This window comes from Mobula hypostoma, chromosome 5, assembly GCF_963921235.1.
Source record: "Mobula hypostoma chromosome 5, sMobHyp1.1, whole genome shotgun sequence".
Taxonomy (NCBI): domain Eukaryota; kingdom Metazoa; phylum Chordata; class Chondrichthyes; order Myliobatiformes; family Myliobatidae; genus Mobula; species Mobula hypostoma.
Genome location: NC_086101.1, coordinates 123,458,472 through 123,477,426, shown reverse-complemented (window position 1 = coordinate 123,477,426; position 18,955 = coordinate 123,458,472). Strand labels below are relative to the sequence as shown.

Here is an 18,955-nt window from a genome sequence, read left to right as displayed (position 1 = left end):
GCAGCCGACTCTCAAAACCGCCCAATGGCTTCTCCAGTTCCACAATCCAAGTCTCAACCCAGATCCACGCAGTCATCTCCAGAGTAGCCCATGTAACTGGGAAAAACCCGCTCATCCCAGCAGAGCAAGAAAGACATGTAAAGCAAAGGAGCTGCTCATACTGCAGTAAGGTCTTTTTCTAGTCTCTTGTCCCGAGTTGTCAGGAAATTCCCAGGACTGTCCAGTGAGGGGAGAATTGTGATGGTCTCAAGTCTTTCTCCTAGTGCAACGAATTCTGGAGTCATGCTACCTTCCCTATTGTCCTGATCAGAACACCAACATTCCCTTGGGCACTGGCAGACCCTGATGTGGTAGGGAGTTTTTTAGATCTTGGACTGGTCGAGAGGATCCAAGATCCTAAATTACATCTCAACCAGCAACTCACTGCTATGACCCTGGATGGGAGACCATTAGGACCTGGACAATTTTTTTATCATTCCGTTCCTCTCAAGTTAATGATTGGGATGCACAAGGAGATGATGCAATTCCACCTGATTCGCTCTCTAGATATTCCCCTAATCCTTGGTTATCAATGGTTACTTTTCCATATGCATGTATTAATTGGTAAAATACAGCACCTCATGGACGGGGAGGGTTATGGGCCCTCCCATATGAAAGATGCGAGGTTCCCTTCCATATATTGGATCCTCACTTAATTATGGACTATTATAGCAGATATCTAGATTGCTCTGGGCAGTCAGCTGCCAGCCATAGGAGGGAGTAGGGTGGCTGTGTCATGAACTCTTTGGACCAGCGCAGGCCCTGGAGAGCATCAAGCCCCGATGCTCCGACGCAACTGAACGTCACAGATTTGTTTCAACCAGAATTTGTTAAGTGACTGATTTAGTTGTTAAGTTTTCCTTCTGTTTTTGTGCCACTTGTTCTTTGAATGTGGGTTCCTCACTCATCCTGTTTTAGTTTACTGGTTGTTTTGATTTTGATACGCACAGGGATCCCATGCTATATGTACTATTTAAATTTGTCACAACAAGCATTCATCGCTGAGTCCTGAAGTTGGGATCCGAGTGAACTGACATTCTGTGTACTCTAGCTCTCTCGAGTAATTATGCTCTGTGTAATTGGTTATTCTTCTGTTATGTTCTTCAAATAAATCCTCATTGTTACTTTCTACCTTCGAGTCTCAAGTTTACTCTGCACCTGAGTTCATTTGCTTGAAGATCTCATTACAGATGTCACATCACATTTTTTCAGACTATAAAGCAGGTACCTGATACACTGACAGATGTTTGGCTAGTATTGGATTGATGGCAAATAAGAAAACTCAGAGAATCAGCTATTTTCCACCCATGCATTTGTAAGAGTGTCCAGTCTCCATTGACCATCTTTCTGACATTTCCAGCTTTAAACAGTAAGTTTGTAACATAGAATGGTGATGAACATGTCCTGCCTTTGCATCAACCAGTTTAATTGTGGATTCACTAATACTACTCCAAGGGTACTTTACAAAGTAACTTACTGAAATCTTATCAATTGCATAAAAACACTGTTTGCACATTATAAAGAGACAACAGTAATGTTCTATCATTAATAAATAGCACCCAATTACCAAGGTATCCTTTCCAGAGAATGCTTAATTGCATGAAATGACTAAATGATAAGCAATTTCTGTGATAAACTTTAAAATATTTCGAAATGCAGTACAAGATGTAATGTTCACACAGATGAACTCAACCTATGGATAAAACAAACACTTTCTTTTAATATCAGCAAATTGTGTTGTATTCTGATGGATCTAGTTACAGAAAGATGTTAGAACACATCGTCCTGGCTGTTGATGACATTTCTGAACTGATAACAGTATTCAGTTGTTAAAATATGGAAAGTCTGGAACTAACAACAGATTTGTAAGGCTGAATCAGTTAGTTTACCCCACTGGGCTACACATGGAGCCTGTTCTTATTGGGATTCCCTCATCTTAATGAAAATCAAAAAGCTGCAGATGTAGACAATCTGAAATAAAACAGAAGAAACTAGAAGGCTAGACAGCATCTGTGGAAAGAGAAATATTGCTAACATTTCAGGTTGAAGAGTCTTTATCAGTTCTGAAAGCACACATCAAAGTGATCACCATAATTACAAACTGCAAGCATAAATATTCAGAAGAATATTTGCACTATTGAAGGATTGAGGAAGAAATAAATGGGCTGCAAAACTTAAATTGAGGAGTTCGATATAATGGATGTATTCTTAAAAAAATGTTTCTGGGTTTGCACTTCCATAATCAAGCAGCATACAGTACAAGGTTCATAAAATCCACACAAATACATGAAAACAATGCAGTTTTATAAATGGAAACCATTGGAATAAACTACCATGTGATTAAAAGAGTTGTAATGGTGCCTTTTCCTGATCAGACCATGAGAATAAAAGGAGAAATCCAGGTTTTTTCCCCCACTGCCGTAAATGGTAAACACAATAAAGGAGTGAATTGTAATTGTAACTGACTTTGAGGTCCTCACTCCTGGTCAGCTTGTTTGCCCATAGTCACGTCTGAGTGTTTTGTGCCTTATGCTTGCCTGACCTCTGCCAAGTCTGAGTGTTCATGAATCAGTTCACTTTCAATAATACAGAGCCCGTGAAGATACAAAGGGTGAATAGGAGAGGGAAGAATCCACTGAGGTGAAATCAATGAATGATAAAATCCCTTCAGCCCTATTGTTCAATATAAACTTCATTTTCAGAAATATTTCTACTTCTTACATTACTAGTCTCAAAATGGTGCATGACCATAGCAGTTCTAAATCCACAAGAAAAGAGATCCAACTGCAACAAACTATCATGGTTGTACATAAAATAGTGTATAACAACATATAAAGTACAAGTCTGATGAGTTTTAGGAATAATAATTGACCAAAGACCAATAAAAAGGGGAGAAGACATTTCAAAGTTCAAAGTACCTTTATTATCAAAGTATGCATGCAGTATACAACCCTGAGATAAAGAAATTGGCAAAAATCAATGCAAGTTGAGAAAAAAAACTGAAAATATAAAGAGGATTAAATATTTCAGGCACGGAACAAACGCTGTACATCTTCTGCCGTAGAAAAAAAATAGTAGTGATCATTAGTGACCAATATTCCCAAAAGTTTGGAATGGCCATGGCAGATTGAAAAGTGGCAAATCTAACACCATATATTAAGGAATGAGAGAAAACGGAATGGGAGATGAGTTAACCTGGCATTGTTGTTGATAAAATGCAGCAATCCACTGTAAAGGAGGCACTGGGTAACATGATTGGAGTCAAACATGTCTAAGCCAACCATCAAAGCCTATGATAATCAGCACTAGGTTGCTATCCTTCTGTTCCTTGATGCAAGTGCTGGTCCAGATACCTCTTAAATAGCAAAAATACCTGCCTTCATCATCCTTGAGGCAGCACACCACTAGCCTCCAGTTGAAAAAGTTCTCCCGCAGATCCTCTCTCTAAACTTCTTCCTCATTACTCTAAACATATACTGTCTACTTGGAGACTACAGACTCTGTATATTCCTCTTTTAATTTTGTATCAACCTCTCTTTTGCCTGGTCTACTACCCAGAAACAACACTACCAACCTGGAAACAGCACCAACAAAACAGAGTTTTGGAAACAACTACATACTTTCCTTGTGCATTTGACCGCTCCAAACGCACACCTCACACTTTTTCAGATTAAATTCCATCTTTCATTTTTCCACCCAAATTTCCAGTGATCATTAGGATCACTTCTGGGACAAGTGAGAACTATACAAAGTGACACACATCAAAGTTGCTGGTAAACGCAGCAGGCCAGGCAGCATCTATTGTAAGAGTTTCAGTCGACATTTCAGGCCGAGACCCTTGGTCAGGACTAACTGAAGGAAGAGTTAGTAAGAGATTTGAAAGTGAGAGGGGGAGGGGGAGATCCAAAATGATAGGAGAAGACAGGAGGGGGAGGGATGGAGCCAAGAGCTGGACAGGTGATTGGCAAAGGGGATATGAGAGGATCATGGGACAGGAGATCCGGGGAGAAAGACAGGCGGGGGGGGGGACAGAGGATGGGCAAGGGGTATAGTCAGAGGAACAGAGGGAGAAAAAGGAGAGTGAGAGAAAGAATGTATGTATAAAAATAAATAACGGATGGGGTACTAGGGGGAGGTGGGGCACTAGCGGAAGTTAGAGAAGTCGATGTTCATGCCATCAGGTTGGAGGCTACCCAGACGGAATATAAGATGTTGTTCCTCCAACCTGATGGCATGAACATCAAATTCTGTAACTTCCACTAGTGCCCCACCTCCCCCTAGTACCCCATCCGTTATTTATTTTTATACATACATTCTTTCTCTCACTCTCCTTTTTCTCCCTCTGTCCCTCTGACTATACCCCTTGCCCATCCTCTGTCCCCCCCCCCCCCGCCTGTCTTTCTCCCCGGATCTCCTGTTCCATGATCCTCTCATATCCCCTTTGCCAATCACCTGTCCAACTCTTGGCTCCATCCCTCCCCCTCCTGTCTTCTCCTATCATTTTGGATCTCCCCCTCCCCCTCTCACTTTCAAATCTCTTACTAACTCTTCCTTCAGTTAGTCCTGACCAAGGGTCTCAGCCTGAAACGTCGACTGAAATCCTTCCAATAGATGCTGCCTGGCCTGCTGCGTTTACCAGCAACTTTGATGTGTGTTGTTTGAATTTCCAGCATCTGCAGAATTTCTGTTGTTACTATACAAAGTGGACAGGTTGCAACTAAACTGAGGAGGACCAATATTATTGCAGCAAAGTTTGCTCACACTATATTAAAACATTTAAACTAATTTGATTGGGGTGTGGGAAACATAGTGGCAATTCACCAGGTAGGGGGAAAAATACAGAGGATAAGTCAAGCAAGTCTACTGGGCAGAGCAGGTAGGAACAGGTTCAAGAGCATGGAAAGGCTGGCAGGCTCAATGCATTGGCTTTAATGCAAGGAATCTCACAGATAAATCAAGTGGCTTTTGGGCATGGATCAATAAGAGAAGAGGTGAACACTGGTAATATTATATTGTAGACCTCCAACAATCAACAAGAACAGAGGAACAGATAATGTAAACAAATCATAAATAAGCATCAGAGCAATTGCATCATAGCTGTGGATAATTTGAAATTTCCTAATATTAACCCAGATTGCTCGACCAAAGAGCGAAACTGGAGTGGAATTTGGAAAGAACATTCAAGGAAGTTTTTGAGAGACAATATGTAGACAGTCCAACTAGAGAGGGGGCAGTACTCAACCTTAAATTAGGAATAATACTGGGCAGGATGGTGGAATCGTCAGTGAGGAAATACTCTGGGAACAGTGAACATACGGTAATTCTGTAGCTTCAAGTAGTTGTGCAAAGGCATGAGGTTATTCAACATTATTTTGCTTCTAACTTCCAACCAGCCCTCAAATTCACTTTGTCCATCTTGGACACTTCCCTCCCCTTTCTCAATCTCTCGGTCTCCATCTCTGGAGACAGACTGTCCACTGACTCTCATAACTACCTCAACTATCCCTCTTCCCACCCTGCCCCTTGGCATGAATATTGAATTCTCCAACTTTCAGTAATTCCCTCCCCCTATCCCAGTTTCACTCTGCCCCCTCCTCCAGCTGCCTATCACCTCCCTCATGGTTCCGCCTCCTTCTGCTACCCATTGTGCTTTCCCCTATCTCCTCCCCCACCCCTTGATCTTTCCTCTTACTGATTTTTCACCTGGCGCCTACCAGCCTTCTCCTTCACGCCCTCCCCCCAACTTCTTTATAGGGCCCCTGCTCCCTCCCTCTTCAGTCCTGACGAAGGGTCTTGGCCCAAAACATTGACTGTTCATTTCCACGGATGCTGCCCGCCCTGCTGAGTTCTTCCAGCGTGTTGTGTGTGTTGCTTTGACCCCAGTATCTGCAGAGTATTTTGTGTTTAGGTTATTCAACAAGCTAAGGTCTAAAATTCAGATAAGAATGATTGTAATAGCCAGAAGACCTGGTGGAAGTAAGTTAGGAGCCTTTTATCAACAGATGACAAGTGAGATTTTTTAAAAAGAGAGTACAGGGCTAGCATACTGTAGTAAGGCTGAAAAGTACAAATATCAAGATTAAGGAACCTTGGATGACAAAATGTATTAAACAGTTGATTAGAAAATAAATGGGACCATGTGGCAGGCATAGACTACGGGAATTGAGGGACTCTCTTGAAAAATTTATAGAGTGTGTAGGAAAGAACTTTAAACCAGTGGTCCCCTACCACCAGGCCGTGGACCGGTACCAGGCCGCAAAGCATGTGCTACAGGACCGCCAGGAAACGATATGATTTGGTGATATGAGTCAGCTGCACCTTTCCTCATTCCCTGTCACGCCCACTGTTGAGCTTGAACACACACGAGGTCATTATGCACAAGTCATCCATGTCAGCGCGGGAAGAAGATCAACTCCTCGAGCTTGCAAATGACGGTGGGTTGAAAAGTATGTTTGACATAACATCTCTGCCGGCATTCCGGATCAAAGTCAAGGCTAAATATCCTGAGATAGCCACGAAAGCACTGAAAACGTTGCTTCCATTTCCAACATATCTCTGTGAAGTGTGCTTTTCTGCAATGAATGCAACGAAAACTAAATTGCGGAATAGACTGGATATAAGGAACTCCCTTTGAGTATCGCTGTCTCCCATCACCCCTCGATGGGACCGTCTCGTTGCAGGGAAACAAGCCCAGGGCTCCCACTGATTCAGCGATATTGGTGTGTTCCAATGATTTTAGTCATAGTCATACTTTATTGATCCTAGGGGGAAAATGGTTTTCATTACAGTTGCACCATAAATAATAAATAGTAATAGAATCATAAATAGTTAAATAGTAATATGTAAATTATGCCAGTAAATTATGAAATAAGTCCAGGACCAGCCTATTGGCGCAGAGTGTCTGACCCTCCAAGGGAGGAGTTGATGGCCACAGGCAGGAATGACTTCCTATGACGCTCTGTGCTACATCTTGGAGGAATGAGTCTCTGGCTGAATGTACTCCTGTGCCCATCCAGTACATTATGTAGTGGATGGGAGACAGTGTCCAAGATGGCATGCAACTTACACAGCATCCTCTTTTCAGACACCACCGTGACAGAGTCCAGTTCCATCCCCACAACATCACTGGCCTTACGAATAAGTTTGTTGATTCTGTTGGTGTCTGCTACCCTCAGCCTGCTGCCCCAGCACACAACAGCAGACATGATAGCACTGGCCACCACAGACTCGTAGAACATCCTCAGCATCATCCAGCAGATGTTAAAGGACCTCAGTCTCCTCAGGAAATAGAGACGGCTCTGACCCCTCTTGAAGACAGCCTCAGTGTTCTTTGACCAGTCCAGTTTATTGTCAATTCGTATCCCCAGGTATTTGTAATCCTCCACCATGTCCACACTGACCCCCGGATGAAAACAGGGGTCACTGGTACCTTAGCTCTCCTCAGGTCTACCACCAGCTCCTTAGTCTTTTTCACATTAAGCTGCAGATAATTCTGCTCACACCATGTGACAAAGTTTCCTACAGTAACCCTGTACTCAACCTCATCTCCCTTGCTGATGCATCCAACTATTGCAGAGTCATCAGAAAACTTCTAAAGATGACAAGACTCTGTGCAGTAGTTGAAGTCCGAGGTGTAAATGGTGAAGAGAAAGGGAGACAAGACAGTCCCCTGTGGAGCTCCAGTGCTGCTGATTTTATGTGTTCAGACGGGGAAAATATGTGCTGTGTGTTTAATATCCAAACGTTACTTAAAATGTTATGATGCTATTGACTTGTAAGTGACTTATATCACCATATAACAATTACAGCATGGAAACAGGCGACCTGTGCCCTGCTAGTCCGTGCTGAACCCCACTCTCACCTAGTCCCACCGACTTGCACTCAGCCCATAACCCTCCATTCCTTTCCTGTCCATATACCTATCCAAATTTTCTTTAAATAATATCGAACCTGCCTCTACCACTTCTACTGGAAGTTCGTTCAACACCTACTTCAAGCTCCCCTGTCCTCCCTGATAATTGACTTATCACTATACTCATGCGAGGAAAATATGCGCTCTGTATTTAATATTAAATTCGTTAGATAAACCCTTTTAGAAACGAAACTGAGTGTATTAGCCACTTATCACCTATATTCCGGTCGTGATTAACACCCCCCCTCCCCCCGAACAGAATCGCCAAAATCGATTTGTAGGAAAAAAATCGGCACTTACATGCATGTGCAAGTCACGCATGCACACTGGTGCTCGTGCAAGGCTTCATGGTCATTGTAGTCTTTCTCGGGGTAAACACAACGTATTTGACTGCTGCTCTTGTCCGTTGGCAACTATAACCCCCCCCCCACTCGGGTCGGCCGGTCCGCAAGAATATTGTCAATAATAAATCGGTCCACGTTGCAAAAAAGGTTGGGGACCCCTGCTTTAAACAATTAAGAGGGCAAAAAGGAACCAATGAATTTTTGAATGAGCCTGTAACAGTCACTGTAATGTTCAGGTATGTCCCACCCCATCTCCACATCTCTCCATGTTCGGAATACCTCTGCAACTTCCCCATATGACCATGTGGGTTTCTTCTGGATGCTCTGGTTTCCTCCCGCAGTGTGGGTTAGTAGCTTAAATTGTCACAAAGGTTTAATTCAACAGCATGGACTGGTTGGGCCAGAAGGGCCTGTTTCTGTGTTGTATCTCTAAATAAATAAAAGGTAGCTGGGCAAGATATTTAAAGGAAAAAACATTTCAGGGCTGTGGGTATATTACAGACAAATAGGATCAGTTGGTTATTTCCTGCATGTAGTTAAATCAGACTTCATAGGCTGAATGGCCTTCTTCCATGCCTTCTGTAAGTTTTAATAAAATAATAAAAACAGATTCCTCATATTTCCCTGATGTAGTACTATGCACAGTCACTCTTAAGATAACTTTATACAAATCCATATCATTAAAACAGTTGTATTGTCAAGTTAAAAAAAACTTATTCTCTATTCCTAATCATTTGCATTTTGACCCAGTTTTATGAACCTACTTCTTCATGTACAAATAAGATATAAAATGTAGCTATGTTCAGAATAATCCCTAGTTTACATATTAACAAAACAGAATGTCCCCAAACAGCAAGATCTAAGCCATCCAGTTCATTAACAGCCACCCAAGCTTATTATTCTGTTTACTGCTTAATAGATATTCTCTGCCACAATTCAGCTTTGTATGCACAGAGATTCAATTTGCCCAAATCCCAGGTGCTAAGTAATCCTGATGGAGATTAAGTGAATTTATCTCAGACTTCTTCTGAAAAGCATCACAGTGAAGTAATTTCTTGATGTTTATCAACTCATGTTGGTGATAAGAACAGCAGAAATATAGACATACTCAGACTAATACTTAGTTCTTTCTAGTTTCCTCTCAGCAAACTTTTCCCTACTTCTGACCACAGTTGCATGAAGAGACCTTTAATGACTGCTAATGCCACTAGATAAAAAGAACACATTAAAACTGAACCTGTGGCAATCAAGCTACGAGAATTGAAAGCTTTTAGCATAGCTAAGAAATCCCAGTCATGATCAATATTTGAGAGGATTAAACACTCCTGAGTATTCGGTCTATCCATCACACATTTAATGCATTAAATAGATTACTCGCATTCATTTTTCTAAGATAAACTAAAACAATTGTTCTAACTTCATATTCTACAAAAACATCGACTTGTGATTTATTTTCAATCGATAAGTACAGCATATTAACGGAAGCAAGATTTTGAGATCCCTGGAAGAATGTTTTTAAAATAAAAATAAATATGAAGGCCATTCATTGTGCTGCTAAAGTGAACTTCTCTATGGTCACTGATATTTCTCTGCCTCAGTTAATTCAGAGGAACAATCAATGTGATTAAAACCCTTTGGGGATAGGTACTTTATTCTAATGACAACAAACTATCAACATCTGTTGTTATGAAACATTACAAAATGAAATAATAGCTTGATTCCTCAGCCATTACATGTTTATTGTGAGCTAACAAAAACATTCCTTTAATTCAAATTACAAATTGTGTAATTTTGGCTATATATCTTTAGTATTTTATGATCCACCTGAGTAATTCTGTTGAGAATGTTTAAATACTGGAGTTAAGTTAGAGGAATTTCAGTTATTAAAATAAACAGTAACAATAATTGTGGTTGTTCCAAAGTAACTGCAAATTACCTTCCACATACACTCTATTACAATGGTAACAATACTGTTGGGATAAAACTATAAAAGCATCTCTTAAATGAACAATCATGGGCTGCTTACATTTACTTAGGTTCAAAAGTCCAAATATGGATCATCAGAAGTCTCAAACTTAGTTATAATTTTACTGTATCAAGACCTGTAGGGATTAGTTTCAGGCAAATCACCAAATACTACTTTTGTATTACAGTAGAATCACAGTTCCTAGCTCTGAAACAAGCACAAGGCTGGCAAGAATCGGCATGGCATCTACTTCATGTTTGAAATTAAAAAATACCCCTACCATCCAGACCATGCTCTCTTCTTGCTGCTGCCATGGGGAAGATGGTACAGAGTCTCAGGATCCGCACCACCAGGTTCAGGAACACTTATTACACCTTAATCATCAGGCTCTTGAACCAGAGAAGATAACTTCACTTGGCCCCATCACTGAACTGTTCCCACAACCAATGGACTCACTTTTAAGGACTCTTCATCTCATGTTCTCGATATTTGTTGCTTATTTATTATTACCATTTCTTCTTTTCCTCTCTTTCTCTTTGTATTTGCAGTTTGTTGTTTTTATTTGCACATTGGTTGTTATCTGTCCTGTTGGGTGTAGTCTTTCATTGATTCCATTGTGTTTCTTGTATTTATTATGATTGTCCGCAAGACCGCTCAGGGATATAGATGGTATCATATGCTGACCGAAAAAAAAATCAGAAAATGTAATAAAGCTCACCTTAACAAAAGATACGAATTCTTCCACTCTTCTATTGGCAACAGTCAACTTCTTCTGAACAGCTTCTAAAGCCTGTTCACTCTGCATTGCCAGTCCATGCATCTGCTGTGATGCTGTTGTCTCCAGTTTTGCCATTGCAGATTCTGCCTCAATCACCTTGGTCTTGAGATCATGTAGTTTTTCATTCTGAATGTTATTAAAACAATTATATAAAAAGTAGACAAGTGAAACAATGAAAATTACCTAAGGTGATATTCCTCAAGAATGAAATTAACAGATATTTCACTTTACAAGGAAGCAATATTCCACTGTGCAAGCACTTCTGGAAACAAAAACATTAGGAAAATGTACATAGAAGAGCTTCATTTTGCTTTTTATGCACTTTAAGTTTTAATTAAATGAAAAAAGGGCTCTTGAATAATAATTTATGTGAATATAATCTTGTTAATAAAAACAAAAGACAGTAAAGGATCTCACTGTAATTGCATAAATGGGCATTGGGCGTTCATGTCAATATTTTGATATTGGATATGAAACAGGTAAATTTTTGAGGAAATTTTATAACAGCTGCATTGAAGAGTGTGAATATTTATTATGGATAGTAATATGATGGCTTGATCATATTTTGCTTGGGAGTGACAGACTCCCAAACGTTCCTGATAGGTAGCTACAAGACACCACAGAAAGGATAAACGAGAAGCATTGGTCTAACTATGACAGAAAAGGAAACATGTCACTGTTAAAGAAATGTCTGAAAATGAATGGACTACCTTAGAAACACAAGCAAAAGGATAAAATAAGCTTTCTTGAAATGAAAACTAACAATGATTGAATTGATGGCAGGAACAATTCACATATCAAATTTCAATGGGGTAATGTTTTTTGTTGCAATACAAAAGATGTGCTTATGATCCTATGGACATCTAATAAATGTACTGTGTATAGACTAACTTCTGTGGCTACAAAACTACTGATGATTTCACCTTTGAGACACATCAAGTGGATGCAATATGTAACAGATGAGGAATTCTTGATATTTATATAATTTTACAGGATAAAAGGAGGCCAACAGGTGCACTATATCTGAGCTGGCTATTTGAAGCAGCTATGAATAGGTGTCTCAAAATCAACAACCCTGCAAAGGTCTCCGATTCAAGTATGCATCCAGCTCTTTTATTAATTCATTTCATGTACTTGAGATGCCTTGCTTAGGAAATAAGAAGAACATAAGAGGTTGTAGCACTATGGATGACGAAGCAGAATGAGTGATGAGTGCCATATTGATGATAGGTTTTATACTTTTCAATGATTTCCTAAGCACTGATCATGCACAATGTGATGATGCAGTACTCAAGTAAAAGATATGTTTGGCTGAAAAGTTATCCCTTGTTGATAGTGTTAAATATACTGTATTTTTTTTTACTTGCATATTGTAATCCACACAAAGGAATATATTTTGGAGGCAAAACACACACTGTGTCATGCTTTGGCGTAATCAGCTGGAGGTGAACTACAGTACCAGTCAATTAAAGGGTTGAATTCTATCATTGACTTCGCTTAAAGATCAGGGAATCCAATGGACAGCATGAGGAGTTACAGCAGGGGTCTCCAACCTTTTTTGCACTGCGGACCGGTTTCGTATTGACAATATTCTTGTGGACCAGCCGACCCGGGGGGGGGGCAGGTAGGGTTGCCAACAGACAAAAGTAGCAGTCAAATACGTTGTTTACCACGAGACTACAATGACCATGAAGCCTTGCGCGGGCACAAGTGCGCATGCATGTACGTATCGATTTTTTTCTATAAATCGTTTTTGGCGATTCTGTTCGGGGGAGGGTGGGGGGTGGTGTTAATCACGACAGGAATATCGGTGATAAGTGGCTAATATACTCAATTTCATTTCTAAAAGGGTTTATCTAACGAATTTAATATTAAACACACAGCGCATATTTTCTTCGCGTGAATATAGCGATAAGTCAATTATCAGGGAAGCTTGAAGTAAGTGTTGAACAAACTTCCAGTAGAAGTGGTAGAGGCAGGTTCGACATTATCATTTAAAGAAAAATTGAATAGGTATATGGACAGGAAAGGAATGGAGGGTTATGGGCTGAGTGCAGGTTGGTGGGACTAGGTGAGAGTAGCGTTCGGCACGGACTAGAAGGGCAGAGATGGCCTGTTTCCGTGCTGTAATTTTTAAATTATATTATAAGTCAATAGCATCGTAACATTTTAAGTATCGTTTGGATATTAAACACACAGCACATATTTTCCCCATATGAACATATAAAATCATTGCAACACACCAATATCGCTGAATCAGTGGGAGCCCTGGGCTGAATACTTGTTCCCTGCAAACAAGATGGTCCTATCGAAGGGTGACGGGAGACAGCGATACTCGAAGGAGGTTCCTTATGTCCAGTCTATTCCGCAATTTGGTTTTTGTTACATTCATTGCAGAGATATGTTGGAAATGGAAGCAACGTTTTCAGTGCTTTCCCGGCTATCTCAGGATATTTAGCCTTGACTTTGATCCAGAACGCCGGCAGAGATGTTATGTCAAACATACTTCTCAGCCTGCCGTCATTTGCAAGCTCGAGGAGTTGATCTCCTTCCCGCGCTGACACGGATGACGAGCGGGTAATGACCTCGCGTGCGTAATGGCTCAACAGTGCGTGACAGGGAATGAGGAAAGGTGCAGCTGACTCATATCTCCAAATCATATCGTTTCCTCACAGCCCGGTAGCGCATGCCTTGCGGCCTGGTGGTTGGGCACCGCTGAGTTAGAGGACAAACACGGGTTTACACACAGGGTTGAGGGAGTGTGAGAAGTCAGGGCAGTAAATGAAAAGTGAGGGGCAGGACACTGTGTTTGATGCCAAGCTGCCATGTCTATCAATGTTGTGGTTCAGACTCATTTTTTTTTTTAGGTTCCTAATTTGGTTTTGGGGATAGTGTGTGGAGTTAGGGCTCAGTTTGAGGTTTAGGGGCAGGGATAGAGGAGATAATTTTCAGAGTCTTGGTTGAAATGCTCTGTTGTCGGTCAGTGATCCAGGGGTCAGATCGAGTTAGGTTGACAGGTGCTGAGGAGACCAGTGATTCCACAGTTTGCTAAATCCTGAGTCAGAGGTGTTTACAGGCACAAGGGAAGAGAGCTGGTGAACTGCAGGCCACTGACTTTGGAGACTGGAAGTCAAGCCCTGAGGTGCTCTTTAGCTGAAGGTTGATGGTCCTGGAGGTCTGGTTGGTCAAGGCCTGAAAGTTAAACCCGTGACTGGTCAGTCCTAGGGTCTCAGCTTGAAGGTAAAACTTGTAATTAGCAAGTCCTTGGTCGCTACCTAGAGGTCTGCGATGTCCAACGAGCAAAGCCGAAGGTCAAAGTTCAGAGCACGGTGAATCCGAAGGTATAGGGCAAGTCTAGGCCAGAGACTGGAGGGAAGGTTCAACGCATGTGTTTTTTGAGAGTCCGGGTCTAAGCACTGGAGGTCCAGAAGTGGACTGTCCTGGGGTTGGAGGCCTGAGTATGTGAGGGGTTGGGAGGGTGGAAAAGGGGCTTAGTTTCCTGTTGCTGTTTTGTTTTGTTCTGTTATTGTTGTTGTTGCATGTATTATGTGCTGTGTTATGTTGCGTTGTGTTGTTCTTATGGAACATTGTGGGAATGCTACATTGGTACTGGAATGTGGGGTGACACTTATGTGCTGGTGCCAACACATCCTTGGGTGTGCTGGCTGTTAACACAAACTGCACATTTCATTGTATATTTCGATATACATGTGATAAATAAATCTGAATCTGAAATTGAGGGTGTTTAAGGAGGAGATTGATAGGTGTATAATTAGTCAGGGTATCAAGGGATATGGGGGAAAAAGCCAGAAACTGGAACTAGATGGGAGAATAGTTTAGCTCCTGGTGGAGAGGCAGAGCAGACTTGATGGGCTGAATGGCCTAATTCTGCTCCTTTGTCTTGTGATCTTGTGTGATCTTGTGAATTTGAGATCTGTTCTCAAAGTTACCAATTTCTTCAGTCTCATTTTTATGGGAACCAACATGAATATGTACACTAAGATGACAGGGATAACAGAAATCAAATAACTGGCACTTATGAATAATGAACTGGCAATTGGAAGATTGGTTAGCAGCCCTGATAAAACTCTTTTGCATGATCTGGTGATCATACTTTTAGTAACTATGTGGAGAGTATAAAATATTTGGTGGCTGTCCGTTGGTAGTGGGTCCCAACTCGGATTTGAAGTTGTTCAACAATTTCAAGTTTTAGCATCCCTTGCACATTACGTTTGTAATTTCAGATAATTATTTTCGATTTGCATTTCCTCTATATTTTCTACATCTCAAAACCTTATTTCTAACTATTAAATGTTCTAAAAGTAAGTGACTTGAAACATTTACCCTACTTCTTTCCGTACAGATGCTGACTAACCTAATATATGCTTCCAGCTTTCTGTTTTTATTTGTGACTTTGTTTACATAACTTTTCAGTTAGCTTTTTCCTCAGCTTAAAGTCCATAATTTAATATGTATCTAATGTATATAAACAAATTATTTTAAGTAGATCTGATTCTATTAATTACATATTTTCAAACAAAACTTTACATCAAATTTTGAATATAATTATTTCAAACTCTAAATTCAAGCGTTCAAACCACATCTTTCAAGAAAATACCCTTTTCGCTCACATCTTACAGTCACAACTTTGATATAGTGTCCTGATCAAGCCTTACCTTTCTATCCAATTCTTTGGTGGATTTACGGTACATCTCCTCATATGCTGACCTTTCTTTTGTTGCAACATTAAGTCTTTGCTTGAGGGACTCTGCAAATACTTTCCTGGTAGAACTTTCTTCAGTTAATTTTTTCACCTTTATAAAAGCAAATACAACCGCTCTGACATGTTTTGAAATATTTGACCACCAGGTTTATCTACATTTCTCTGTATCACTGTGCAAAAATTTCACTAGGCATTCAAATATGAAGTATATAATAAAAGGAGAAAATGGCACAGCAAAGGCTGAAAGGTAAGGCAAAGAAACTTCAAAGGAAATCAAGGAAAAATTATCCTTGTCAACAACATGACAGTCACGGTCCTAGGCAAGAGAAAATATTCTCTGAACTTTATCATTAGCAGGGAATTTATAATTAGTATTGATTCGAAGCGCTTTCATTGCCAACCATGGCAAAAACTGTCATATTGGTATGTAAAATCATTTTCACTATCACCATAACTTCATAGTGGGACTAAAAGTAGTACATAGTCTGAAGACCTCCACAGATTTTTCAACTTCGAAGTGATGAACACGTGCATGTGGAAAATCCCACGCAGTTCACTACAGGTATCCTCAAATAGCTCCAAACTGATGGTTACCTATGTTTTATCATTATAGTGTCTTGGTTTATCATTGCATTATGTGGCTTGAATCTAGTGAATGTAGGCACAGACTGGAGTAATAGTCAGCCAGAAAGTATCTGTCTGATATCAATGAAACGTTAGACTTGCATGGGGCAGGGTTAAAAGACAGTACTGAGCTAAACAGAATTCTGATACCACTTTAGATAGAAATCCAGGATGCAGACAGATCATGGCAAGATAGAATATCTATCATGTGAACATACAGTATAGCTCTCCGGCACTGTACCTAAATAGGGTAAGAGCAATATAGTCTTTCAGGAGAGCTTAAAGAGAGATCTATAGCTTGTGAGACAACATGCATTAGTAATGCAATATATTAATATTGAACTTGAGATTTTTATAGGCTTCCCTGATCCAAATACAGATGTCCAAATTCTTCAGGGATAACAGTGCTATCTTGTTTCCTGGCTGCAAGGTTTGAATAACTGTTGAAATTCTCTTACAATGTTAATACTTCTACCACCACTTAGTTATGATGCTGAATCTTCACATTCTCAACTTCAGCAGGCTGCTCTTCTCTGTGAAAAAAATATCTGCTTCATAAAATGTCAATTATACATTATATACTATGATAGGTGATCAGTTTAAAAAGTACCGTAGAACCTTTTCTAACTAATTTTTTTTTACACACTTCTTTTGCCTATGTTTAAAACATTTCTGCAGTTGGGAGTTACCATACCTAAACCAACTATTGGGAGATGAAGAGAGTCTGAAGAAACCACATTCAATTTTCCTTCAGCTCTGAATAGAAGCCATTACTCCATACTTGTTCACAGAGACGAAAGAAAGATCAGCAAGTCAGAGGAGACACAGAACTAAACCTCATCACCTATTGAGGTCATTGTTGACAAAGATTTTCAAGACTTACAAGACCATTTTTGAATTAGAAAACTGTATTTTTCATGGAAGAATTTAAATGAACATGAGCCACAAATAATTACCTTTATTTCCATTTCCTCTAATAAGTCTTCATCTATTTTAGCTTTTTCCTCATTTGATTTCAGTTTTGATTTCAGATCTTCCACAAGTTGTCGCTTCATATTGATATCTCTTTCCAAATGAGCAACCCTAGAGAAAAATAACCAATAATACTAGCTTATTCACAAATATTGCTCATACAGCAATTAATAATTGTCAACTGAAAAAAATTCAGAGAGAAAAATATCAACAAATATGAATTACACAATATGTCATAAAATATATGCAAAAGATACAAATAGTAATCTCTGAGGGTGGTATTTTCCACTTTATATTACTTATTTTCGATATACTATGAGTACGGAAAACAAGATCAACAACAAAAGCCTCACGGAGCATTTAATTCTTAAAAATACTTTTTGCCAAAGCAAAGGAAGTTACCCTCACATGCAGGTGGTAACCCAAAGATGCAGCTTTCAAGTCTCCTCCAAGAATGTTAGAAGGCCTAAAGGATAAGGAGTCACTTGATTCAGACTGAGCTAAAGCATTGTGAATCTTCAGAATTTTCCTTTCTGGAAAGCATTGTTCAGTATATACAAGGCTCCGGTAGATGGTTTATTAGAAAGCAAGGAAATGGAGTGATATGGAATCAGTTAGGTAAATGAAGCTGGGGCAGATCCATGGCCTCATTGAATGTTAGGGCAGCTGCAAGCGTCTTTATTTGTTATTTTCTTACACAGTGCAAAGTAACAGAGAAAACAACAGAGGAAGCAAGTTTTAAAGGAGTTATTTTCTGAGGATCTGCCTATAATTGAAATGACTGTTACAAAAGTGATTATAACTGTATTCATATACAAGATCTAATTTCAAACAAAATATATGATTGAGGCAGAAAATATGCAAAAGAATAGAGATTTTTAATGCAGTGTTTAAACTGACTTGCACTGAGTTACAACTTCTTTGCATACATATTCAAGATGGTACTTCAGGTTTACATTACACAAAAGAGCTAAGGATAAGTGTTTAATGGCACTGTTGTGCCATGTCACTGTTGTCAAAAACCATTGTCAGGGCCACCACAGGTGTCCAGAAGAAAACTGGGGGCAGCAATAATGAGAAGGCAAAAATATTATATAATTTGTTATCAGAAGATAGCAAAAGAGATTACATTCCTAATCTTCTCTTTCATTCTGGACAATGAATGCTACCCATGTAGAATTTACATTCTGCTTTCAGAATAGTGCAAATGTCTTCAAAGTGCACTTACAGGCTCCCCACCAGTTCCAGTTTTCTGTGGCAGCAACGGATACAGCCAGAAAATAAACTGCAGAAAATTGCAAACTCTGTCAGCTCCATCATAGGCCTCACTAGCATTCAGGACATCTTCAAAAGGCAGCATCCATTGTTAAGGATCCCATCATCCAGGACGTGCCCTCTTCTCATTGCTACCATCAGAAAGGAAGGCACACACTCAACGATTCAGGAACAGCTTCTTCCCCTCTGCCATCAGATTTCTGAATGAACATTGTAACCCTCAGGCTTAGCCAGCACGTGTTCTTCTAGGGGAAGACAATATCTGGCCTAGCTAAACTGGGAAATCACGTTCGTGTGGATGCTGTGTGATTATTGCCTGGTT

The 18,955-nt window shown here is 40.0% G+C and overlaps 1 protein-coding gene across 4 annotated transcripts in view; it reads right to left on the bottom strand.

The window, feature by feature from the left end:
- The window catches only part of cntln (centlein, centrosomal protein), a 538,558-nt gene that overhangs the window by 88,354 nt on the left and 431,249 nt on the right, over positions 1-18,955 (bottom strand). For all 4 annotated transcript variants that reach the window (XM_063048921.1, XM_063048919.1, XM_063048920.1 and 1 more), the window contains 3 exons: positions 17,343-17,469; positions 15,716-15,853; positions 10,980-11,165 (listed from right to left, as the gene is read on the bottom strand). In XM_063048921.1, coding sequence (XP_062904991.1) covers positions 10,980-11,165; positions 15,716-15,853; positions 17,343-17,469 — 451 coding nt within the window. The remainder of the gene's footprint in view (positions 1-10,979; positions 11,166-15,715; positions 15,854-17,342; positions 17,470-18,955) is intronic.